This window comes from Colletotrichum costaricense, assembly GCF_030867565.1.
Source record: "Colletotrichum costaricense strain IMI 309622 chromosome Unknown Scaffold_10.1, whole genome shotgun sequence".
NCBI classification, from domain to species: domain Eukaryota; kingdom Fungi; phylum Ascomycota; class Sordariomycetes; order Glomerellales; family Glomerellaceae; genus Colletotrichum; species Colletotrichum costaricense.
This window is the reverse complement of record NW_026848239.1, coordinates 166,328-191,949: the sequence shown is the minus strand read 5'-3', so window position 1 is coordinate 191,949 and position 25,622 is coordinate 166,328. Positions and strand designations below refer to the sequence as shown.

At 55.7% G+C, this 25,622-nt stretch overlaps 7 protein-coding genes across 7 annotated transcripts; 5 read left to right on the top strand and 2 right to left on the bottom strand.

Moving 5' to 3' along the window:
- Window positions 1–2,272: 2,272 nt before the first annotated feature.
- Window positions 2,273–4,626, top strand: CCOS01_09661 (endomembrane protein 70; the record flags this gene model as incomplete). Its single annotated transcript, XM_060457818.1, has 3 exons — window positions 2,273–2,354; window positions 2,455–4,537; window positions 4,608–4,626. The coding sequence occupies 3 exons, from the start codon at window positions 2,273–2,275 to the stop codon at window positions 4,624–4,626; spliced, it is 2,184 nt and encodes a 727-aa protein (XP_060310983.1).
- A 197-nt stretch (window positions 4,627–4,823) lies between these two features.
- Window positions 4,824–4,973, top strand: CCOS01_09660 (uncharacterized protein; the record flags this gene model as incomplete). The annotated part of the gene is made up of 1 exon (XM_060457817.1): window positions 4,824–4,973. One exon carries the CDS (start codon window positions 4,824–4,826, stop codon window positions 4,971–4,973), a length of 150 nt encoding a protein of 49 aa, XP_060310982.1.
- Window positions 4,974–7,142: 2,169 nt separating this feature from the next.
- Window positions 7,143–12,163, top strand: CCOS01_09659 (ABC transporter; the record flags this gene model as incomplete). The annotated part of the gene is made up of 4 exons (XM_060457816.1): window positions 7,143–7,228; window positions 7,512–10,156; window positions 10,214–11,109; window positions 11,186–12,163. 4 exons carry the CDS (start codon window positions 7,143–7,145, stop codon window positions 12,161–12,163), a joined length of 4,605 nt encoding a protein of 1,534 aa, XP_060310981.1.
- Window positions 12,164–13,659: 1,496 nt separating this feature from the next.
- CCOS01_09658 (class II Aldolase and Adducin domain-containing protein) lies at window positions 13,660–14,732 on the bottom strand (the record flags this gene model as incomplete). Its single annotated transcript, XM_060457815.1, has 3 exons — window positions 13,660–14,159; window positions 14,233–14,371; window positions 14,451–14,732. The coding sequence occupies 3 exons, from the start codon at window positions 14,730–14,732 to the stop codon at window positions 13,660–13,662; spliced, it is 921 nt and encodes a 306-aa protein (XP_060310980.1).
- Window positions 14,733–16,020: 1,288 nt separating this feature from the next.
- CCOS01_09657 (NOL1/NOP2/sun family protein) lies at window positions 16,021–18,827 on the top strand (the record flags this gene model as incomplete). The annotated part of the gene is made up of 3 exons (XM_060457814.1): window positions 16,021–16,038; window positions 16,109–16,341; window positions 16,418–18,827. The coding sequence occupies 3 exons, from the start codon at window positions 16,021–16,023 to the stop codon at window positions 18,825–18,827; spliced, it is 2,661 nt and encodes an 886-aa protein (XP_060310979.1).
- Window positions 18,828–20,073: 1,246 nt separating this feature from the next.
- Window positions 20,074–21,727, bottom strand: CCOS01_09656 (3-dehydroquinate synthase; the record flags this gene model as incomplete). Its single annotated transcript, XM_060457813.1, has 4 exons — window positions 20,074–20,740; window positions 20,800–21,240; window positions 21,295–21,341; window positions 21,395–21,727. The coding sequence occupies 4 exons, from the start codon at window positions 21,725–21,727 to the stop codon at window positions 20,074–20,076; spliced, it is 1,488 nt and encodes a 495-aa protein (XP_060310978.1).
- Window positions 21,728–24,147: 2,420 nt separating this feature from the next.
- CCOS01_09655 (uncharacterized protein) lies at window positions 24,148–25,273 on the top strand (the record flags this gene model as incomplete). The annotated part of the gene is made up of 3 exons (XM_060457812.1): window positions 24,148–24,396; window positions 24,586–25,164; window positions 25,229–25,273. The coding sequence occupies 3 exons, from the start codon at window positions 24,148–24,150 to the stop codon at window positions 25,271–25,273; spliced, it is 873 nt and encodes a 290-aa protein (XP_060310977.1).
- Window positions 25,274–25,622: the final 349 nt, after the last annotated feature.

Genomic DNA, 25,622 nt, shown 5'->3' with positions numbered 1-25,622 from the left:
TCACTGGGCAAATGAGGGGGATTTGGGGGTGAGGAAATGTGGGGGTTTGATTATCCGGCATAAGCTGGCATTAGCACAATAACACCAAGCAAACTGCATCACTATCCATGTATGCGAATTCCCCCCCGTGACATTGGGAATGGAGAAAGATGACGTTATCTGGGCGTTCTTAACACTCGGCCTGTCACTGTCCAACAGCCCACTCTCCCGATGCTGTTTGTTCGAGAGAGGGAGCGATCGTCTACGAGGCAGGTCACAGAAGTGGTTTGTTCGTTTGTTTCTATTGATAGTAACTTGACTAAAGGGAGCGGGAGCCGCGTAAACTGCCCACACTAAATAAGATCGATCGTCCGTTTCCACATGGCATCGTTTCTAGTGCGGTGACTCGCGAGTCGTCGAGGGCTTGCAAAGCTGAGGATGAGGCTCAGGCGCAAGTATCGAGGTGAGGTAAGCTGTGCACGAATAACCAACCATTCCTCCCTCTTCTTGCGTGAGAATCATTTTTTCTAGCAGGATATCCTATTCTGTAAAATACAAGCAATGCACAAATCACAATGGAACTACACGTGACGACGCGGACACCCCTTTCATCTTTGGCTGCGACCTGCCCCAAAGAGTGAACCCCCCTCGTGTCGGTTGGATTTAGCTTCCCCAACAGCAGATGTTGATTGGTGCGGCGGGACAGCGGGTGGCGGCAGATATAGGGGTTGGGGCGCACTTCTCGCCTGCTCTTTGGAGGGTCTTGGGGGGGTGAACCGTGAGCAACCTATCCGTATGTACATAGGTATCTACCTGCAGAAATGTCTGTACTACCGCTTGCGTTCATGGGATTGGGCAAAGAGTCTGGGAAAGGAATTTCAAGGTACGCATACGGATGAGTATGGGTGAATTGCGACAAGCCTTCCCGCTCATGTCTTGCGCTTCTCATTGAGAGACATGTTGGTCTTGGCAGGCGCGAGATAGGAACTGAAGCGCGTAGGGAAGCGTGCCTACCTTGCCTTACTTTACATTAGAAGTACAAAGCTACTGATATCCAATGTAAGGCAAGGCGAGTACCATCTGTGAAAGAGAAGAGAGGGGAAGAGAGGCTCCCCCCCCTCCCCCCAAAGATGCCGGATGGGGACTACAGCGAGGGATGGATGGCACTCGACGACCGCGATGCTACGCTGGGAGACGGCATCTCAGATTGAGGTTGAATGATTACAAGCAATTTATGAATTATTCCGGGCCTTTCTCTGATCGATGCTTCACCTCTCAGTGGGCTCCTACATGTAAAGTGGTCTTGAACCGTGCGCCCATCATCGATCCCCCCATCCCGACCATCCATCCCCATGCTCGCAGCCCATGTGCTCATGCCATGCAATCCCAGTGAATCTCCCATTTCCATTCCCATTCCCATGCTCTGTCCATCTCCTCCCCCCTTGTGAACTGTTCTTATTTCCCGCCGATTCCGTCCCGTCCTCCATCCGCCAGCTGCATCCCGTCAACGTCCTAGCTTTCTTCCAATTGCCTCTTCATCCCCTCTCCTCCCCTCCCCCCCTTCCATCTGGAGGGTGTGTCTTTGTATTCCTCTTGTGCCTCTCCCCCCCGTGCTGCATACATTGTCTCCCATCACTCAACCTGCCTACTTCCAACAACAACACCTCAACTCGCCCTTCCATCCTCACCCACTCTTCCAAGGTTGGACCCCGTTTCGAAACAAAAACGATAACGGCCGACGGCGGGCTCACTTGCGTCATTTCTCAACAAGACGGGAGAGTTCTAGATTTCGAAGTTTGATACTTGACAATTTACCTTTAGACTTCTTTCCTGGGTACTTGGTACCGATTCCACTCGTTTCCGCCTCAGCTTACCTCACCTCACCTTCTACCACCCCGAATTTCCTCCTCTTGCGATCCTTTGGGGCCGGCACATCTGCGCAGCCCAGTCCGATCCAGTTTTCTTGGATTCCGCCCTCCCACCCATTTGCGGCGGCGGCGTGGCGCGGAGAGAGACACCGTGCAGCCACGGACCCTCGACTGAACCTGAACGCGACCGGACTCGTCTTACCTTGATTGCGTTCCTGACTTGGCCTAATTTTATCCTCAATTGTCCTTCAATTCCCTCCAAGCCGGAAAGGTACCCCGATTAAACCACAACCACCACCGCAGAGGACAGGTCGCCCATCTTATCGGGTCACCTCTTTTACCACTTACACAAACTTCGCCGAGACGGTCTATGCGGATTTAATTCGACAACGACGACGAACTCGCAAATACCGAACCTAATTACAATGCGACAGGTGCTCAAGGCCGGCTTGGGGTGCCTCGTCTCCCTGTTGCTTGCCGCACCAGCCGACGCATTCTACATTCCAGGTTCGCCGCCCTCAGAAAGAAGCCCCCAGCTCATGATCTCAAACACCTCTCTCTCGCTCGAGCAATTGCCCGCTGACTATACCTTGATATTAAACTATAGGCTGGTCGATTAAGAGCTATAAGGACGGCGAGCAGGTACCCTTACTCGTGAACAAGGTCTACTCCGACAACACTCAGCTGCAGTATGCCTACTACGACCTCCCCTTCGTGTGCCCGCCGACGGGCCAGCGCAAGCCCGGCACGGGACTGCTTAGCGGACAAAGCATCCCCCTGAACCTCGGCGAGGTCCTCCGCGGCGACAGGATCAAGACGTCCGACATTGACCTGGTCGTCGGACAGGACAAGCCGTGCAACTTGCTGTGCAACCGCGAGATGAGCCGCAAGGACATGCGCCGCGCAAAGGACATGGTACACGATGGCTACGTCACCGAATGGATCGTCGATAACCTCCCCGGTGCCACGAGCTTCGTAACCGTCGACAAGAGCCGCAAGTACTACGCCGCCGGCTTCAAGCTCGGCTTCACGGATTACTCGGCCAGCAGCGGCAAGCCGCGCTACTTCCTCAACAACCACCACACCATTGTCATCCGTTGGCGCAGAGCCCCCGGGAAGGCGGGCGAGCGCGGCGGTAAAGTCGTCGTCGGCTTCGAGGTGTACCCCAAGAGCATCGGACCCAATAACAAGCGCGACGAGAACGGGTGCCCCGCGGATTTGCAGAATATTGACCAGAATTTCGAGCTCTACCTCGCCCCGAATAAGTCCTCCGAGACGCCAAAGCAGCAGCAGAACCTCGATTCCTCCTCATACCACCCCGCTACCGACGATGACGAAGACCTCGCCGACGACGGTGCCAAGCTGACCGTGCCCTATACCTATTCCGTCTACTTCCGCGAGGACAACAACGTCGAGTGGTCGCGCCGCTGGGATCTGTACTTTGTCAATCAGGAGGAGGGCCAAAAGATTCACTGGCTGGCCATTGTCAACTCGCTCATTATCTGCGGTCTGCTCACGGGCATCGTCCTGATGATTCTCGCGAGAACGATCCGCTCCGATATCAAGGGCTACAAGGAGGTGCCCCTCGAGGACGGCAAGCCAAAGCTGAAGCGCAAGAAGACGGCCGGCAACAAATCCCCCCGACTTTCTGAGAAGACCGGCGGACTGCTCGATCAGGGAGCCGGAATTGACGCTGAAAACGACGCCGACGTGTCGTCTGACGAAGAGGCACTCGAGGATGTTACGGGCTGGAAGCTGCTGCACGCCGACGTCTTCCGGACGCCCCGGCACGGCTACCTGCTGGCCCCGCTCGTCGGCTCCGGCATGCAGCTGCTCTTCATGGCGGTTGGTCTCGTTCTGCTAAGCGCCCTCGGCGTCCTTAACCCTAGCTTCCGCGGCGGCTTCATCAGTGTCGGCGTCGGCCTCTTCGTCTTCGCTGGCCTCTTCTCGGGCTACTTCTCAGCGCGCGTCTACAAGACGTTCGACGGCCAGGACTTCCGCAAGAACGCGCTCGTCACCGCCGTCCTCTTCCCCGGCCTCCTCTTTGGCATCGTCTTTATCCTTAACCTATTCGTCTGGGCACAGGCTTCAAGCACGGCAATCCCCTTTGGCACTCTCGTCGCCATCATCTTCCTCTGGCTCTGCATCCAGGTGCCCCTCGTCTACGCCGGCTCCTGGTTCGGCTTCGTCCGCAGCGCCAAATGGGAGCACCCGACCAAGACGAGCGTCGCGCCGCGCCAGGTGCCCCGGCAGGCGTGGTACATCAAGTCGTGGCAGTCTGTCCTGCTCGCGGGGCTGATTCCCTTTGCGGTCATTTTTATTGAGCTGCTGTTCGTGTTCCAGTCCGTCTGGCAGGACAAGAGCGGCTACTACTACGTGTTTGGGTTCCTGGCCGTGGTGTCGGTGATTCTGATTGTGACGATTGCCGAGGTGACGGTCGTGACGATTTACGTTCGGCTGTGCGCCGAGAACTACAACTGGTGGTGGCAGTCGTTCGCCGTCGGCGGTGGAAGCGCCGTGTGGGTGTTTTTGTACTGCGTGTGGTACTACTTTTTCAAGCTGCACATTACCGGCTTCGTGAGCAGTATGCTCTTCTTCAGCTACAGCTTCATGGCGTGTTGTGTGTACGGTCTCCTGACGGGGACGGTGGGGTTCCTGAGCGCGTACGCGTTTGTTCGGAGGATTTATGGGTAAGCTTTCTTCCCTTCACTCACTCTCCGGATTCTTATGGGGAAAAAGAAGCTGACGTTGTGCGGACAGAGCAATCAAGGCAGACTAAACCCCGTGAGGGTTTGTCATCGTCATTTTAATGTTTTATTTTGGACAGCGAGGTTCCCTTAATGTTTTGATTCTCGACACGAACGAGAGAAAGAATGGAACGGAAGGAAAGACGAAACGGTGGGGAAGGCGCTCATTAATTGCATTGCCTGGCGTCGTCAAAACAAGTTTTTGGGGAGTGGGAAATAAAGAAGCCCAATGGGGAGTGCGTTGAGGCTTTGGCTTTGGGGGCGTTTTTATACTGGGTGTTTGAAGTGTGCTCGTTTGTTCATCGGTCTCTCTGCCTATCTCTTTCTCATCCTTGCCTGGGAACCATGGAGCGTGAGAAGGGAGAGAGGGGTCGTTTGAAGACGTTTCTAACGCACATGAAGTACATATCACGAAGACAGATCACCACGGCCAGGAGGCTCAAGTGTGTATTATGTTTGAAAGAACTTGATTAGTTTTTGGGGTAAAGATTGTCAGCGTATAATTAGATTCCCTCTCTACGTATGAGTGCCTTGCGTGTCCGTCTAGTTCCTTGACCTTGAGTTTGTGCCATGAGTGAAAGAGAGAGGCTCCTAGGTTTTGATGAAAGATGTTGCTCGCTCCGGTAGGAACGGACAGCAACTCAAGGTCAGAATCGCGACTGCTGCCTAATCTCGTTTATCCCGCAATAGTGGTTGAGAAGAGAAAAACACGGATAAAACGGCGCGGGAAAAAGAATTGGTGAGTGAAAACAAGAAAAGATGCATATGACATGATTGCCATGTCTTGACTCCCCCCTCTCCTCTCAAAGGTCGATAAGCTTTCTCTTGAAGGTGCCGGTCATGATCCAATGAGACGTGTGGTGAGGGGGGAACCTGGACCTGCCGTTTTGAGCGACGAGATGCCGGTGGTGTCAGGCAGGCTGACGGGCCCCGAGAAGGGGGGGGGGGGGGTCCAACGGTGTAGGGGGTGGTGTATTTGATGCGGCAGCTGCTATGTTGCTGCGTTTTGATGTTGGGATCTATGGAGAGGAGGTGATTTCATGTCCATGGCTGCATTTTGATGATTGCATGTTGTAGGATGATTAATTATGTTGCTATGTACTTTGCGAGATGAATTGATAAAAAAGGCCATATTAAACAGAGCAGAGACAGGCTTCATGCGATGCAGTCGGTGACGTTTATAAATCTTTCTGGTGAATCACAATGCCCCGAGACGATTCGTTTCAAGCAAGTGGGATAATCTGGCCATGATCCTCCCTGTGTGAAGTCGAGAAGGGTTGGTTCCTTGAAATGCCAAGCTTTCTTACACGGGACGGGAACTAGATGGGCGGGATGCGACGGGGGGGGTGCCCGCCCATATTATTATCCTTGGGACCGCATGGGCATGAAACTTGGAATACGTCTTGAACGAAATTCTCTTTGGGGAATTGAAGTCCGTAAGCGCTCTTATCAGGAAGGCCACTTTAGGATACATAGGTAATTTGGTCTTCGTATCTAGTAAAGGAACTTTGGCACGTTGAAGTTTGGGACTTTGGTTCAAATTCGACCTCACAGACGGGAGTGGCGTCAGTGGGATGGCTTGCCTGGGCTTGCCTGCTTCGGCCGGCAACCCCATTCCGCATCCGCTCCCGACGTTTGGAAGAGGTCAAATTTAGGGCCCCACTTTCCGGTCCCGAGACCGGCAAAGTTGTCCGAGAGCTCTGTTGTTGGGAACTTGATTCTTGTGCATCTTACAAAAGTGCAGCCTTGTGAAGAGGCAATGCACTGGAGAGAGAACCTTTTGAAGGGCATTAAGCTGACAATGACGATCAGTCGGGCTAGGCTTTGGTATTCAGTACATTACCTGATAAATGTGTCAATCCAAGGGCGGCATGCAAAAACCCATGTCGGGTTGGATTGCAACACTCTGGATGCCGCTTTCGCAACCGGTGACCCTGCCCCCCATCTGATTAGCTGCTAGCATTCTTTGCCAGTCCTGCGGTCCAGTCATCATTCCCGCATTCTCAGCAATCGGCCCCTCCCCGTCACAAACCACACAACCCCGGAAGGATGGACGAAACGAACATTTGAGCAGTGAGGATGAACGCATCCCGACTAGGCTCTGGCTGCCTAGCTGGGGTTACCCCCCCCCCCCGGCGGAAGGCCTTCATTGACCGTTTCCCATTTGCTCTAGAGCTGGTGCACAGCCTAGAAGACTAGGGATCCCCCTGTCTCGCCGTATCTTATCGACCTTTTCTTACGAGTACAACGTCTCGGGATTCTCTTTCGTTCTTCTTACGTTGAATACCTTCTTGACATGTTTTGATATATTTCTAACCCCCTCCGCTCTTTTTCTGTAGACCTTCTTGGTCTTGGCTTGCATACTGCCTCACTCCTCAGAAGGGGCACTAATCCTCCAGCGAATTGCAATCCTTCGTTTCAACGTTGTTCTCGCTCATGACACGCGGTGCTCGTAGCAGTAGTCAAGTATCCCACATCGAGAGAAGCGCCAACGGAGAAGAGGCTGTGGTGTCGACAACACCTCTCTCTCGCTGCGCTGCCCCTGACGATGATGGATCTCATACCTCAGAGAGTCTTTGCGCTCGCGGCTGAGGCGCGATTGCGATCCCAGGCTTTGCTGGCGACTGCGCAGAGGTGAGTACTATACAGAATGCTTGACCGCTACATGGCCATGGGAAGGGGAATCGTTCCGGGTTTAGATATGGGATGCAAAGACTGCTACCAGATGGTCTTATGGGACTTATTCCTCCGGGCTTGGTTCAAAAACCTAGTGAATCTATGGCATCAAGTGCTTTCTGCACATTTCTTCTGTGCGGGCGCGTGAGAGCGTGTGGTGGAGGATTCCAGTCTCTCGTCCATTGCTCCTACGTATCTGATTAGACGTTGAAAAGGAACGTTACTGACGAACCTCAAATAGCCATGCAGAACTACCCTGGATCAACGACGTGACCCAAACCGCCGACTCAGGGTATCCTCAAGCCCTCGTCCTCGTCATCTCTGCGCTCTGGACTGCTTCACGCCTCATCCGTCGCCGCAACAAGCCCTCATCACCACCTCAAACCACCACAACCACCACTGTCCGCGCCGCTAGCATCAGATGGCCCTGGGAACTCCTCGCCCAGCTCGTTCGTGCTTCCGCACTAGCCTTCCTCGCCCTCGCGGCCGCCCGCGGACAGACTCCCTGGCTCAACGCCCTCGTCGCCGCCTACGCCCTCGTCCTAGGCCTCTCACGGCTCGTCAACGATCTCGAGTGGCGGCACGTCGCCCTGCACCAGGTCAACTTCGCCCTTGGTCTCGAGCTCCTCATCTTCGCCGCCTCCTCCGCTCTGCCCTGCATCGAAGTCTCGTCTGAGTGCGCCCTCGCGGCGGCGCCGGTGAAGGGCGGCCTCGCGAGCTTAGCGGCCGCCGTAGTCCTCTCCGTCATCACGCCCAGGGAATGGGTCCCCCCCTCGTTTGGAAACGACGTGCCGATGCCCGAGGACTACGAGAAGCGCGGGCCCGCGCCCGAGGAGACGTGCAGCTGGGCAAACTACTACCTCACGTTCGAGTGGCTCACACCCGTCATGTGGAAGGGCGCCCGCACCGGCGAGGTCGTCCTTGAGGACCTGCCCCAGCTGCCCTGGTACGACGAGCCGCTGCTGCTCCTCGCGCGGATCAAGAAGGCGAGGGCCAGGGGTGTCACGACGACGTGGACGCTCTTTTACCTGCTGCGCAAGGAGGTCAACCTTATGGCCTTTTACATCTCCTCGGCCTACGCATCGGAGCTCGTCGCCCCCTACGGCCTGTACCACCTCCTGGGCTACCTCGCGGACCCCCAGGGCGCCTCCGTCAAGCCTTGGCTCTGGCTGGTGCTCATGTTCTGCGGCCCGCTGTCGCGCTCTGTTCTGTTCCAGCAGTACGTCTTCACGTCGACTCGTCTGGTCGTCCGTCTGCGGTCCGCCCTGACGCAGGAGCTGTACCACCGAGCCATGGGGTCCATGGAGCTCGAGGAGGACATTTTCGCGCCCAAGCCCGATGGCGCCGGGGACAAGAATACCAAGGACAAGGGTAAGAAGAAGAACAAGAAGGATGAGGAGGCCGGGCGATCTACGACGTCGGCCGGTCGCCTGGCGAACCTCATGGCGGCTGACGTGCAGGCCATCTTTGGCGCGCGCGACGTCGTCATGGCCGGGACTGGCGTGCCCGTGGGCACCATTCTCTCAGTCATCGGCCTTTACAGGATGCTCGGCTGGCCCGCCCTCGTGGGCACGCTGATCCTTCTCCTCGCCGCGCCCGTGTCCGTCACCATCTCGCGGCTCATGGGCCGGTTGACGCGGAAAGCTCGGCGCGCACAGGACGCCCGCATCTCGCTCGTCTCTGAATACCTCGCCTCCATCCGCGCCGTCAAGTACTTTGCGTGGGAGGACGCCATCATAGAGACCATCGAGGACGCGCGCGCCAGCGAGCAGCGCGACCTCTGGCGCGTGTCGCTGTCGTTCGTCATGCTCAACCAGATCAGCGCCCTCGTGCCCTACATCTCCATGATTACAATGTTCTCCCTCTACGTCGGCGTCTGCGGGCAGCCCATGACGGCCGCCACGGCCTTCACTACGACGTACCTCGTCAAGCAGATCCGCCGCAACGTCGGCCAGGTCGCCTTCATGTCGCGCCAGATCACCGGCGCCGCCATCGCCATCAGCCGCCTCGACAGGTACTTTGCCACCACGACGCCGCTCGATGAGTACCCCGAGGGACCCCTCCGCATCCAGGACGCCACCTTCCGCCGCAACAAGACGGCCTCGTTCCAGCTCAAGGACCTCTCCATCGACTTTGCCCAGGGCGGGCTCAACGTCGTCTCGGGCGTTAGCGGCAGCGGCAAGACGACGCTCCTGCTCGCGATCCTGGGCGAGACGGTCAAGGAGGGCGGTGTCATTACGCGGCCCAAGGACGTCGCCTTCGCGTCGCAGACGTCGTGGCTGCAAAACGACACCATCAAGGAGAACATCCTCTTCAACAGCCCCCCCGAGCCGGTCCGCTACGACGCCGTCGTCAATGCCTGCTGTCTCCCCGTCGACCTGCGGGAGCTGGACGCCGGCGACCAGACCGTCGTCGGGGAGAACGGCGCGTCCCTCTCGGGCGGTCAGAAGGCGCGCGTCGCGCTGGCTAGGGCGCTGTACTCCAAGGCGCCCCTGCTGCTTCTCGACGACATCTTTTCGGCGCTCGACGCCAAGACGGCGGCCTCGCTTTGGGAGCGGTGCTTCTGCTCCGATTTGTTGAAAGGGCGTACCGTGGTCTTGGTGGCGCAGCAGCCTTGGGTTGCGGCTCAGGCTGACGTTGCCCTGACTCTCGAGGACGGTGCCGTCAAGCACGTTGAGCAGAATATTGGTGTCGTCAGGCACCCGGTCGCTGTCGCCAAGGATATTGAAGGCGAGAGCAGCACTGAAGTCTCCGACAACTCGGATACCGAAGTCGAGACGCAGACGGATCCGCTCAACGACACCAGAAAGGTCGCCGTCGATAAGGGAACGAAGGATGTGGTTGCTCAGGAGATGAAGGCCAGCGGGAAGAGCGCTCGTTTAATGTGTAAGTGTAACCCCCTAACCACCTCCAAAGCTTCAAAGCTAACAACTAGAAACAAAGTCTTCAAGTACATGACCTACTTTGGCGGCCCAGGTTACGCAGTATTCTGCATGTTCCTGATGCTCCTCTCCCAGCTCTCCGTCATGGGCGGCACCCTCTGGCTCTCGGTCTGGGTAGACGCCTACGACAGGCAGACGGCCGTCGACATCGCCTTCTACCTGGGCGTCTACGCCGCCGTCACCGTCACCGAGTCGGTTCTCTACGCCGCCGTCTTCCTCGTCTTCGAGAACGGCGCCTGGCACGCCGCCCGCAAGCTGCACAATGACTTCATCCGCGCCGTCATGCGCGTCTCCCTGAGCTGGTACAAGCAGACGCCCGTCGGCCGCATCATCAACCGCTTCTCGAGCGACATGTCCTCGCTCGACCTCAGCGTCAGCCCGCAGCTCCGCGCCTTCCTCGAGAGCTCGTTGGCGCTCGTCATCCGCATCTTCGCCATCAGCTCCATCATGCCGATTTTCATCGTGCCCGCCGCCGTCGCGTCCACGTGCGGCCTCGTCGTCGGCGAGATCTACACCCGCACGGCCGTCACTATCAAGCGTCTCGTCGCGAGCTCGCAGTCGCCCATCTTTTCGCAGTTTGCGGATACGCTCGCGGGCCTGCCTATTATTCGTGCGCGGGCCGGGATGCCGGATACTTTTGGTGATAACCTCGCGGACAAGCTCCGCGTCTGGTCTCGGGCGGCGGAGGCGCACTTCAACTGCAATCGGTGGGTCGCGATGCGCGTCGATGTCATCACGGCCTTGGTCGGCTTGAGCGCGGGCATCATTGCCGTGTCCAAGGCCGGCCTTGTGGGCGCCGGTCTTGTGGGTTTCTCGCTGCACAATGCCACCGGTTTGAGTCAGACGATCCTGGGTCTCGTCCGTAGCATGAACGACCTCGAGGTAGAGCTGCAAAGTGTAAGTTGCGCGCATCCCCTTTTCCCGCTCCTTTCTTTGTGATTCTGGAGTTACGGTGGCTAACATCAGAGAACAGTTCGTACGTATCAAGGAATACGCCGGCCTCGACACCGAAGAAAAGGACGACGAATCCTACCCGGAAGAAGGCCAAGTCGAATACACCGACACCCCAACCCACGTCATCCCCAAAACCTGGCCAACAACAGGCGAAATCGAGTTCCGCAACGTCACCATCCGCTACGATCAAGACGGTCCCAACATCCTCACAGACGTCAACCTCAAATTCCGCGCCGGCGAGCGCGTCGCCATCGTCGGCCGCACGGGCAGCGGCAAATCCACCCTCGTCCTCTCGCTCCTGCGCTTCACGCACATCGTGTCGGGCCAGATCCTCTACGACGGCATCGACATCACCAAGATCCCGCGCCGCCGGCTCCGCGAGGCGTTGACGATCATCCCGCAGGAGGCCGTGCTCTTCAACGGCACGCTGAGGACGAACCTCGACCCGACGGGCAAGATTGCCGAGCCCGTGCTCGAGAGGGCGCTCGAGTCGTGTCAAGGGATTGCTTCGTTCCAGTACCAGCCTTCTTCGGACGTGGATACCGACGCGGACGACGACGCGGCGGCAGTGGTCGCGCGTGACGGTGACTCTTCCAAGTTGGCGCTGTCGACGGTTGTGAATGCCAAGGGTGAGAACTTCTCCCATGGGCAGCGCCAGGTTCTCTCGCTGTGTCGTGCGCTGGTGCGGGGCAGCAGGTTGATGTTGCTGGATGAGGCGACGGCAAGCATGGACTATGAGACGGATAGGGGCATTCAGGCTGTGCTGCGGAGGGAGGTTAACGGAGATGATGGCGGTGACGACCGTACGTTGGTCACGATTGCCCACCGCCTGCGGACGATTGCGGATTATGATACGGTCGTTGTCATGGGGGCTGGACGGGTCGTTGAGGTGGGTCGACCGGTTGAGCTGTATAAAGCGAGAGGCGTGTTTTATGACATGGTTCATCATAGTGGTGAGAGGAAGGATTTGGAGGAGCTTTTTGAGGGTGGAAAATAAGTGAAAAGGGGCCGAGGTTGTTCCTGCATCTCAGTATGTGTAAGACGGTTGGAGAAGCCAGTCAGGGAGTTGGATATGATGCATTAGAACAGCATGTTATAGATTGTGCCCGGGCTGCGTGTACTTTTGGCATCTGTATGGAGATCCTGTACACATACACATAGAAAGAAGCCGTTACTTGTGTTTCGAATCTGCAGTCGGAGAGTGAGCTCAATATAGATCGGATACATTGAATGATTCATGTGATCACCTACATACTTGAACCTCCGACACAAATAGCGTGGTTAGCTTGTGCCTAGGGGCTTGAGTCCAGGGAGTAAGACTGTACTCGAGCTTGTAAGTTGTGAAGAGACCGTGCTAGGTTCCGTTCCTGTCTGTTTGGTTTGATGTGAGGCAAATTATAGGCGAGCAGCCAGATTTTCCTACACAGTATCAACGGAGAGTAGTTACATATGACTTCCGTTCCCGTCCTCCTCTACAAATACCCAATATTTTGTATAACGGATAGTTAGGATAAATTTAAAACTAACAAAGAATGGAGAACCAATTTGAGCTATATCACTGGATGATTTTCGTAGATGCAGCTTAGACCCTTTCTACACTCATAAAACCAGGCAGTGACACAAAAGAAAGGATATCTCATCCTTTGTCGTGGCTAGAGCGGTGCAAGAAGTCGCAACTAAACCAGAAACTCTTATAGCAACCCGGTGGAAGGTTGAAACGACGCAGACAGATGGAATGGCCTGGTTCTATACATCCTCAAAGTGCAAGACGAACCTTCTGAGCTGGGAATTTGACACAGTTTCGTCCTCAAGGGTGTTCAGGCTATCGGCTACAATGTCATAGATCGATGTGGTCTCTCCTGTTCTAGGAACTGAGGCTTTCTAGGTACGTAGAGGTGGTAGTCTCTCGTAAATTGTCATGGTTTCCTTCAAGACTGGCCCCTTGTTGTCCATGTCCAATACGTTGAGAATTATTCGGTTTGAAAGAATGACCAGTGACTTGAAGTATGCCCCAGACACAATGTGAAGTAAGAGTCATTCTCAACACCCTTGTTCCTGCACCGTCGCAGACAACATATCTGTTGAGCCGGAGTCATTCTAGACACCCTTGCTCCTGTCCCGTCATTTTTTGAGCTGAACGTAGTACATAACGAATACGTGAAGAGGCACGTCAGGACGGACGGACCGCTGGATCTCTCTTTGATGCGAAGGCTGTGGAGTTCAGTCCTATGTACCGTACCTTAGGCTAGCCACCAAATCTGGAATATATAATGCTCCAGACAAAAGACCGTTCAGGCTACATCCCCACCCAGTCCTGAAGAGGCACGATTCCACATGGTATGGACTCCATTTTGTATAGGTAGCTACCGATGGCTGCAGGTAAACCTTACATGTCGCTAAAGCTCTCAAATTCCGTCAGTGATAATCAATATCAAAGCTGTTCATTCTGCCTGGCATTTCCATACATCATTAACCCCACCACCTCCACCACTCTCACATCTTATAAGCAACACCAGACTCATGCTCCATCATATCAAAAGTAGGCTTCCCCGAAAACCACCCTGCCACCTCGGACCCGATGGACTTGTATGTAAACTCAGCATCTTCCTGATCAATCTTGACCGTTTCGTGGCCCCTCCCTCCCGCAGCGGCATCAGCCAAAAGCTGCTGGTGACAGCACCGCTCGAGGCTGAGGAACCAGTAGACGCAGCTCTCGACGCTCTTGCCGCAGGTGATGAGGCCGTGGTTCTGCAGGATGGCGGCCTTTTTGTTGCCCAGGGCGGCGGCGATGCGCAGGCCTTCCTCTTTGCCGAGGACGATGCCGCCGAAGGAGTTGTAGAGGACGACGTCGTTGTAGAAGGCGCAGGTGTCCTGGGTGGTGATGTCGAGGTTGCGGCCGAGGGCGGAGAACGCTTGACCGTAGAGGGAGTGGGAGTGGGCTACGCAGTTAATCTCGGGGCGGGCTTCGTGGACTGCGTGGTGGATCATGTATGCTACGAGTTTACATTGTCAGCTAGATTCGTTGAGAGGCAACTAATAAAGTTGGGCCGTTCTGAGGGAACGAACCGGCGGTATTCAAGAGCCTGACGGGGCCACCCTCGACCACTTCGCCATTCTCATCTACGCGGATGAGATCTGACGCTTTGAGTAGTGGCCAGGGGACGCCAAATGGGTTTAGCCAGAATGTTTGCGGCTCAACGGGGTCCTTTTGACGTCGTTAGTTTTAGATTCACGAAGCTGGTTCGAGAATATGTTGATCGTTTCTAAGACGGAAGAATACATACTCTGACTGTGATGTGGCCAGCGACGCCGGCGTCGAAGCCGTTCTTTGCAAAGATGCGGAAGCCTAGGGCCAGACGCTCCTTAAGGTGCTGGCGCTGCTGGTACGGATCGTCAAACTTTTGCGGGCGGGGGAAGCCCTTGGTCTCCAGGGTCTTTGACTTGTCTTGCCCGGGCTTCTTTTCAGGCGCAATGGTAGAGCTGGGCAGAACGCCGTTGCCGTTTGTGTGTTTGACGGCGGAGGCGTCCGCGTGGGGGATCTGGCTGACTGAGGTTGATGGTGCCATGGTTTTCTTCTCTCAATGAGGGATCGCTTCACAGAACATATGTATGTGTATGTTGTTTCAATATGAATAGAGACTAGTACCGGCAATTGCGGACGTGGGTTTGAGCTTTATATGAGTGAGATGAAGTATGAGAGATGAGTATTTCCTCGCCACGCGAATGTCCATCCGAAAGGGTCGCATATAGACTTTAATGCGGGATAGCTCAAGCTTCGGTTGCCGATACCCCAACCCCCACTGGCAGGTATGGGGGATCAACTTCCACGTCACTAACAGAATGAGACAGCAATCTGCAGTTATCAAGACGGAAATCAAGCCTGGAATTGCTAAGAGTTGGCCACGCTCTCCGCCGACTACCGGTACTCGGGTCCCGAGGCAAACCCCGCATTATACGTCCATTGTGCCGCTCTGGCGTTTTGGGGCCCCCCATCCCTGACGATGCGTGCCTCGGTGCCCACCACCATTCAGCTCAGGTATCCAATAGCAGTCGAGATATTAATACAACGGAGAGGATTACTTGGTTGTTTAGTGAGGGAGAAGCGGAATGAGCTCCGCGACGGTGATCGGAGGCTCTTGAAAGCGATGACAAGCGTACAGTTTACGTTTTGCTGTCACGCCCTGCGGATGTCACGCATCTATGAGGTGCAGACCTCCAGGAAGCTTGGGCTCCCAGAAGTAGAGTAATCGGCGCCGTGCCTGCGGCCTCATTCCGCAGAGGCGAGCTACTTGAGTTTACATGGACCGCAGCCGATATGGTCAAAATCCCGATCGCATTTACCGCAGTAACAGACGCCGAAGATAGGAGGATGATTAGATGAAGGTTGAGTACCTTTGGTGCTTACCTGTATCTTGAAAGACTCGTATGCACACTGAGAGGTGATGAATGCGGGACACTTCTCAGCGGGCTCCAGCGGGCTTCAGCGGATACATGCCGGGCGGGGGGCCGGGGCGGACCCTGAGGATGTAGGGGTGCGATGCGGGGTGATTAGATGCTCCCCATAGCTATCCTCTGATAGGCCAATCATCTCCAATCGAGGGGCTGGCCGCATGTTGGCGCATTCCACTCGAACCTCCAACTTTTTTTTTTCTTTTTTTTTTTCTCCGTTGCTCTTTTTCTGGTGACGGCAAAATTTCACACCGCGCGACACTACCCACCAACGCTGACAGGATTGGACTGCGACGCTTCTTACCTCTGAATTTCCCTTTCTTTCGAACAACACTCGCCGTGCGCAACCCATACCCCTCCACGCACGTTGACTTAATTTTCTCTTTCCCACTCCCGCGACACACCATGGGTCGCAAGTTCAGAGTAAGTTTTTTGCGGTCGCTTTTCAATTGACTCCTACTGCCTGTTCGCGCGCTGACAGCAATTCCATCAGGGAGGCAAGAAGGGCAAGTCCCGCGGCGGCAGCAACGCCGAGGGCGGCGGTGACCGCGGTCGCCAGCCTCGCAGCGAGTCGTGGCAGAACTACCCTGCCGTCAAGAAGGAGAACGAGAGACTCCAGCGCTACTATAATACTATCTTTGGTCTCTCCGAGGAGGAGCAAGGCCCCTTCTGGGATGCCCTGCGCAGAGATCTGCCCAACAGCTTCCGCTTCTGCGGCTCCAAAGGGTAAGGCATCTGCTTATCATTTGACGGAGGATAGAAAGATCTTGTCTCGCGCGATCTTGACTGACCCGAAATTCAGCCACGCCTTGGCCGTGAAGAAGCTGCTGCAAACCCGATACATGCCCGAGATCCAGAACATCCAGCACGCTGATGGACGCACCGTCGAGCCCCCCAAGCCCTTGACGTGGTACCCCAACGAGCTCGCTTGGTGGATGACCACCCCGAAGAACATTATTCGCAAATACCCCCCCTTTGCCGCCTTCCAGAAGTTCCTCGTCTCCGAGACGACCGTCGGCAACATCAGCAGACAGGAGGTCGTCAGCATGATTCCTCCCCTCTTGATGGACGTCCGCCCCGGCATGACCGTGTTGGACATGTGCGCCGCGCCCGGCAGCAAGGCCGGTCAGCTTCTCGAGATGATTCACCAGGGCGAGGAGGCGAGAGTCAGAAAGGTTCTGCGCGCCTTTGCCAAGGAGGACGGCCTCGACCTCGGCGACGAGACAGAGGAGGAGCGCCAGGCTGATCTCTCGGCCGACCCCTCGGATTCTGGCCGCACCACCGGCCTCCTCATCGCCAACGACTCCGATTACAAGCGCGGCCACATGCTTGTCCACCAGCTCAAGCGTCTCGGATCCCCTAACCTGCTCGTTACCAACCACGACGCCACTCAGTACCCCGCGATCAGGCTCCCCGCGAACCCCGAGACCCCGACGAAGCCTCGATACCTCAAGTTCGACCGAATCCTCGCCGATGTGCCGTGCTCGGGTGACGGTACCTTGAGGAAGAACATGAACCTGTGGAAGGACTGGCAGCCTGGCAGTGCGCTGGGTCTTCACGTCACCCAGGTCAGAATTCTGCTGCGCGCGCTCGCCATGCTCAAGGTTGGAGGCCGTGTCGTCTACTCCACCTGCAGTATGAACCCCGTCGAGAACGAGTCCGTCGTCGCGGCCGCCATCGATCGCGCTGGTGGCCCGGATAAGGTCGAGATCGTCGACTGCAGCAACGAGCTGCAGGGTCTCGTTCGCGCCCCCGGCATGAAGAAGTGGCAGATCATGGACAAGTCCGGCAGGCTGTGGAGCTCTCAGGCCGAGGTCGATGAGTGGACCAAGAACAGCACCGAGGGCGTCGCTCCCGGAAGACTCGTCGAGACCATGTTCCCGCCGTTGGAGAGCAGCGTCTGCGCCGACCTGCCTCTCGAGCGCTGCATGCGTGTCTACGCTCACCAGCAGGACACTGGAGGCTTCTTCATCACCGTTCTGCAGAAGAAGGCCGAGGTCAAGATCCGCCCCGAGGATCAGAAGCAGGGCGACGAGTCCACCAAGTCAAACGGAGCGACTGCGGCCGCCACACCTGCCGAAGCCACGCCCGCGACTGAGACCGAGAACACCGAGGCGAACATGGAGGTTGACGACGCCGTGAAGACCGAAGAGGCGGTCGAGGCAGTCCCCGAGACGGTTCCGGAGACGGCCCCTGAGACCACCACTGAGGCCACCGAAGAAGTAAAAAGTGAGGAAAAGGCCGAGGAGGCGGAGCAGGATGCTACGAACGGTGTTAAGCGACCGAGAGAAGACGAGACAGCTGACGGCGAGACCCAAGAGACCAAGAAGGCCAAGCTCGAGACGACAACACAAGAGAAGCCCAAGAACTCGAACCGCAACATCCACGGCCGTGTCGAGGAGCCGTTCAAGTACCTGGACCCCAAGCACGAGGTCATCAAGAACATTCGCGACTTTTACCACATCTCGTCGCGCTTCCCCGACGACCGCTACATGGTCCGCAACGCCACGGGCGAGCCCGCCAAGGCCGTCTACTACACCTCGGCGCTGGCGCGCGACATCCTCACGGAGAACGAGGGCCGCGGCATCAAGGTCATCCACGGCGGGGTAAAGATGTTTATGAAGCAGGACGCCCCCTCGGCCGAGATCTGCCGCTGGCGCATCCAATCCGAGGGCATGCCCATCCTCCAGGGCTACGTCGGCGAGCAGCGCGTCGTCCGCCTGACCAAGAAGGAGACGCTGCGCCGTCTGCTGATTGAGATGTTCCCCCGCATCGCCGACGGCGAGTGGGAGCAGATGGGCGAGATTGGCGAGCGCGTGCGCGACATCGGCATGGGCTGCTGCGTGCTCCGCGTCGAGCCCGACGGCTCCGACCCGGCGTTCAGCGAGCGCATGGCGCTCCCGCTGTGGAAGAGCATCCACTCGCTCAACCTCATGCTGCCCAAGGAGGACCGGACGGCCATGCTGCTCCGCATCTTTGACGACACCACTCCGCTCATCAACAACAGCCTGCAGAAGCAGAGGGCGATTGACGAGGCTGCCAGGAAGAAGGCGGCGGAGGACGCCTATGTCGCGGAGAAGGAACTCATTGACATTGAGGACGCCCCCACGCCCGAGGAGATGGATCTCGAGCCTGCGTCTGTGCCTGCTGTTGTTGCGGAGACTGAGGATGCCGCCGCTGCTGCACCTGCTCCTACCACCGAGGAGGCTTAGGAGGCGGACTCGAATTCGAGCGAGTTGGACCTGGACGCCCTGCTGGGAAGAAAGGGCAAGCGTGCGGCGAAGCGTGCGAGAGCCAAGCGCCGGGGCATGGCGGATTACGCGCAGAACAGCGTGGATTTGGTCATGCGCGCTGCGGCGGAGGGAGGGTGGCTTGTCGACGATGACGATTGAGCCCTTCCCGTAAATATCCTCGCCAGCGTCTGGAGTATTGTGATACCTGGAATTAAGGGTAGCGATACATAGGGGGTCAGTCAGGATGGGAAGATGGAGAAGCAGATACGAAAAAAAATGTATGAGTACATGAAAAGATTCGTCGAGATGGGCGTTTTGCATTTGCACAGTCTAGAAGAATAAACAGAGAGACAGATCAAATCATGGACCCAACGGTGACACCATTTATTTGTCGCTCATTTTTGGAGGCTGATGCCACCCAGTTCTCTTTGCAAGCTCGGCATTCCACTGTCAACTTTCTAATCACGATCTCTCCGACGGTCAAAGTCAACCTCACTCGAAGAGCCACCCATACGCACGAATCTACTTAAAACTTGAACAAAAAACAAGAAACCCGTTCCTTGGAAAGGAATCTTCAAAAGAAGGTGAGTGCGCTTCAATCGCGGACGGGAATTGAGCCCGACGTGGCTGGTGATGAGTTAGTGACGATGTTCCACTAATGAACCATCTCCTGATGATGAGTGAGCTATAACTTACGGGTCGAACCCACAACCTTGAGATTAAGAGTCTCACGCTCTACCGATTGAGCTAGCCGGGCAGGCTTTGTGTTTCTGGTTGGTGACGAGGTGCGAGGATGGGAGGGTCTATGATGCGGGTCGAAAAGGGGGACGAAGTGGTGGATATCGTGGTTGTGGGTTTGGGGATTGGATCTCTCTTTTTGGGCGGAGGCGGAGGCGGAGGAGAGGAATCAAAGTATGATGGGTTGGAGACGAACTATGTTAGGGAGATGATCTTGACGTAATAGAAGAAGCACGTGGATGTCCGAGGTGGTTGAAAAGGATGTTCTAAAGTGCTTCGTGTGGAGAATGATAGTGACTATAATGAGTCGATATCGTCTTGGGAGACTTGCGCGCGCACTTGTGTCTAACATTGTGATTGAAAGTGAATCCATTCAAGTTCCCTCAAGAGCTATGCTCGAGTTTTTAATGACCCCTAAGTTGATGCAATTATCCTAACGATACTCGTTTCGCCGCTTTACAAAGAAAAACTTTTCAGTATGCCTGCTCTAGCAACACTCCTCATCAACGTGAACCTTGCCATGTGTGCTGGAGCTCTTCATCTCCTCAGCATTGAGCTTCTTCAGGATCTCAGGCTCGAAGCCGGCAGCGGCATACGTAGCCTTATCCTGATCCAAGTTCTTGCCATTTGACAAGCCATACTCGGGTGTCGAAGAGCCGTTGGACGAGATAGTATCGTCGCGGGTGACAGTCTGCTCGACACCGTTCATGTACTTTCGGGACTCGTCCTCCACGGAAGAGCCGTTGATCGTGTAGCCAGTGTCGCTGGCGTCGACGTAGGCCTCAAGTCCAGCACCCTGGCGGGGGTACTCCTTCATTAAGTCCTTGTGCACCTTGAGGGCGGCACACATGTCCTCGTGGGAGATATCGTTGAGGAACTCGCAGTTGCCCAGAGGTGAGGGAACGGCGGCACGGAGCTTGCCGTCACGGGTCTTGAGGATGGCAGAGGTAGCCTTCTCGAGCATGTCCTCGTCGAAGAGGGGGTGGTCCATGGAGAGACCGGCGCGGGAGAAGAGGTTCAGCAGGCGGCGGTGCTCATCCGAGGAGAGCTTTCCGAGGACGTGGGCCAGAGTTGCGGAGTAGGCCATGTCAATAGAGATGGCGTGACCGTGGCGCAGAGGCACATCGGGGGAGAGCTCGTGGAGGGGTGACCAACTGCGCGGGGTAAGCTTCTAGGACGCTCGTGGCGTATGCAGGGTGGAAAGTTGACTTACGTGTGGCCGTATGCGATAACACGATCAAGCATGATCTCGTGCAGGTTGGGGGTCTCTAGCTTCAACATCTCGTGAATACCATTGCGGTTGATCCTGTCAGCCGCATCCCTGACCTCCTTGCTAGCTCCATCAGTGCGACCGAAACCGGTCTTGATCAGTTCCTCACAGAAGCGATCAAGCAGGTCGAAAGTCTCCAGATGGGCGCAAGTAGAGATCTTGATCAGCTCGGCGAAACCATTGCGGATCTGTGCGGTGGGAAGAGTTCGCAAGAAAGTGAAGTCGAGGAATGTGTGGGTTGGTGCGTGGTACGCGCCCAGACGGTTTTTGTAATTGCCGTAGTTGACAGCAACCTTGATGGACACGGACGCATCGATCAGGCCAATGACTGTCGTGGGAATGCGGATGAATGGCGTGTTGCGGCGGTAAGCGGCGCATGCGAAGCTGGGTTGTGTCAGAAGCCAAGCAAGTCAAGGGAACTTCTATAGGGAAACGTACCCTGCAACATCTGTGACCAGACCACCTCCAACAACAAGAACAGGCTCCTTCAATTGGTGTTAGATAATTTCGATGGCTCGAATCAAGACAAGATACTTACCTTGCGGTAGACACCAAATTCAGTCATGGAGTCGACGATGCTCAGCAACGTCTCCATGGACTTGGCCTTCTCACCAATCATGGTCTTGTGAATCTTGAGCTCAATGTTGTAGTGATCAAAGTACTCCTTCATCTCCTTGCCGTAGATGTTGAAGATGTTGAGGTCCATGACAGCCAAGCATCGCTTCCAGCGCGAGTAACAGTCGGCCAGCTGACTGTTCTGTTTGTTGAAAACGCCATCAAGGAACTCAAAGTCGTACTCGATCTTCTCGTAACCGCAGACGGAGAAACCCTTCTTGGTGGGCTCCACCGTCGCCTTCATGTCTGATGCCATCTTGTCAAGGGAAGTAATAGAAATTGATTCGGTCTAGGTATTGCGCAATGGGAGAGAGGAGAGTGCGATTGTCAAGATGAAAGACGTTGAGAGTTGTTGAATGAGATGAGAGAGGAGATGAAAGGAATCTGCCAGAGAGGTGCTTCCAACATCAGGCTTTTGAATGAATTAAGCTCCCCATAGCTCGAACTACGATACAAGACCGCAGCCGTATGAGATACTTCTGGTTCCAGTAGTCATTACTCTTTCGGCGAATGTCAAATCCCGGAGAATTGTCGACGAATTGTCGACATCATCACTTGCGCCTCCAACGCTCATCTAGGCCCACTCCAGCTTGACCGACTCCTCAAAAGAGAATCAAGTTACACAATCCCAAGGCAGACGAAAGCAAGTCGTCCGGAGACGACCAGCAAGGGTCGGAGTCAAAAGGCGAGACCCCGGCTTGTCCCGGGCGCCTAAGCTTGGAGCTACGCTGCTTTACCTTTGGGTAGAAGCAGCTGGCGCAACGCGGTAGTTGACAAGAGAGGAGAAACGGTGACAAGTACATTCGACTCGATGCTGCCGTCAAACTCTGGTGGCACAAGCGAGTTGCTAGTACGGACAAGCTTTGACGGGATCGTCCTCGTTTGGTGCGCGGTTTTTTCTCATATCAGATCTCTTCGTTTCTCTCGTATTACGGTTGCTGCGTGACGGCAATGTGCAGAAAGAGTGTCATGATGTTCATGACATTTGCCAATGGGGCTTACAGCTTCTGGCCCCGGAGACGTCTAGAAGCGAGGCCTGGCGTCCGTTCTGGCGTTAGTTCCGCATGCCACAGGCTCTCTGCTTGGTTATTGTGTCACAAACCAATGCGGTCCGCGGGGCGGGAAGATGGCGTGCTGTACTCGGAGCAACTTCCGATGTTCCCTATTTGCCGCCTGTCAAGCAAAAACGGCAAACAGAACGAGAGCTAGAGAAATCCCATGTTTCAGTCTGAAAAGTCGATTCCGTCATCGACATTCGATAATTTTGCGGTAGGAACGCGGAGCCAAGCGTAGCTAGAGCAGGCTAGCTACGCTTGCCCTCAGAGACAAGCCCAGGCCCCAAAGTGCTGCTTGCCTTTTACGCCCAGGAGATGATCGACACGAGTCGGGAGATCTAGATCTCGCACGTGGGGAAGAGGGGGCGAGGACAGACCAGGGGGAGACAACCCTCCGGCGAGCCGCATCGGGACGTCGACAGCTTCTCGTTGGCTGGGGGAAGAAGAGCCTGCGTTACGGACATGGATGCAGTTTGCATTTCTGGTTCATCGGGTTTGTTCAAATGCTGTCAAGCGTGGGAGCCTTGGATCGGATGAAAGCATCGAGTCGCATGCTAGAGTTGGATCAGCGGCGTCCCTTCGCCTCGCCCCCTCCCCCTGGCTTCGTGCTACCGTTGGCTTGACGCACCTTGATTGAGAAAAAGACTAAAGGCAGTTAAGACGTTTGGGAACACCCCGCAGTCGGCCGAGAAAAGCTGGCATGAGCTGAGAAAAGATTGCAGTTGCTGTGGAGTTGAGAAAGCTCGAAAGCAAAACTCAATTACATCGTCGACGCGGTTGATGAGGTGGTATGCGCGTCATGACTTACCGTGCCCAGCCAACTGCCCCTCTCCGCGTGCCACTACCCGCAATCGTCGCGAAAGCACATGATTTTGTACTCCCGTACTCTTGTACTGATCAGGTACCTTTGTATCTGTCTACTATACGTACCGCGTACCACTTCTTCCACTTCCAGCAAAAGGTACCTACCGCATTCTCCCTCAAAATATTGCGGGAGCTGCGAATCACGATCTCGCGGGATGGCAAGGTCCGGCCAGTTACCCCGCCATGACCAGATTCATGTCTCTCTCTCTTCCTCTTTAGGCCGGAGCTACATAGGTACCCTGTGGCGCCTTGCCTCCAAACAGCTATCAAATAGCCCAAGGCGTATCATAGATGATGGCCGAGCTTTCTCCCTGCTGCTGCTGTGCTTTGCCCGGCAATTATTGCCTGGTCAATTTAATTTGGAAAGATCGGAGGAGGGAGGGGCAGCTCCACAGGGGTGAGGGGGGAAACGAGAAAGTTGGGGTAGGAGGGTGTGGTAAAGGTGGTCAAGGTCGCCGAGAGCTACGGTTCCCGTCAAATGTGCCTGCTTTGCTCGGAATTCCTTGCTTGCGCGCGACGGAGGCGGCGTTTTAATGTTGGTGGGAAGGCCTGTTCTGTTTCATCCATCGTGATGATAACTAGACCGGTGGCCCTTGGGATGAGCTGCCTGGGAATGCGTTCTGTTCTGTTTCCTCTTCCTTCTCGCCGTCTTCGGATTATTTTATCTACATAGATCTTTCGTCTCCAATTGAGATACAATTAACACCAAGAAAGCGACTGTGACTTTGCAACGGTTGGCACGGATACCTCAGTCAAGATGCCTCACTTTGACGAAAGCAAGGCATACGCCGTCCAGGAGGAAGTGTTCTTCGACGACGGCCGCGAAATCGAACTGCTGCACTTTGTTTACAGCCAACCCAATCTCGATGAGATCCGCGGCTCGCCGGAGGGCGTGTTGAAGGCGATTGACGATTTTGGCCGGACCAAGAAGTACCTCATGAATGTGGGCGAGGACAAGGGCAAGATTGTAACAGACTTGATCGCCGAGGTCAAGCCCAAGGTGATGGTAAGAGAAGAGCTTCGTTCTTAGAGGCGGCTTTCCGTCGCGAGTTCAGCAGACTTTGACAATCGCACCTGTAACCATCCGAACGCTCTTGCTGGCTAAGGATGATCTGATCATTCCGCACTATTTTCCCCCTTTCGAGACATAGAGACGAGAGAGAGAGATTGGATGAGATCTAACACCCGCCAACAGGTCGAATTAGGAGGTTACGTAGGCTACTCCTGCATCCTCTTCGGCGCCGCCGTCCGCAAGGCCTCCCCGGGAGGCGGAGCGCAATACTTCTCCCTCGAGCGCAACCCCGAATTCGCCGCCGTCATCGGCTCCCTCGTCGACCTCGCCGGCCTCACCGACACGGTCAAAGTCGTCGTCGGCCCCAGCGACGCCTCCATCGCGCGCCTGCACGCCGACGGCATCTTTTCCAAAATCGACCTCATGTTCCTGGACCACTACAAACCCGCCTACACCACAGACCTCAAACTCGCCGAACAACTAGGCCTCGTCGGCCCCGGCTCCGTCCTCGCCGCCGACAACGTCATCAAGCCGGGAAATCCGCCTTACTTGGAGTACGTCCGCAGCTCGGTGCCCGAGAAGCGCGCCGCCGCGAGAGACGTCGGTGACGCGAGGAAGGCGGCCGGGTGGCACGACGAGCGCACGGCGAAGCAGTACGAGAAGCGCGAGGGAGAGGAGAGGCTGGACTTGTCGCGCATCGGGAACCCCAATCTTCGGTACGAGAGTAAGCTCATCAACAGCTTTGAGCCGACTGGTGTGCCTGTAAGTTCTTGGTCTCTTGGATTGACTGCTCTGGCCCATGAGGGTGCTGACAAGTTCTCGCTAGGATGGTGTTGAGATTACAAGGTGTGTTGGCGAGGAGAAGGAATGAGTTTATGAATCACGAAGTTAGAATACCATGCTTTCATCCAATTGTTCCAGAATTGTTCCAGTCACATCAAACAAAGCGGTCCAAAGGTTGACACCATCCACATCGCGCAGTGAAGTCGAGGTGTTGGCGTGTAGCGCAAAAAATCCAGAAATATATTGGATGATTGGCATGTGCAGAACAGCCGCCATTCTAGTACTCCATCTTACTCCTTTGGTTTGGTCCCAAGAGAACTGCTCCTCTAACCCGCGTATTTCATGAAAAAGAAAGAAAATTCTCCCAAAAAAATGCTTGTTTGTCCCAGTGCTCCAACAACGCCAAATTCAAACAGCAACCCACACAACAGAGGATA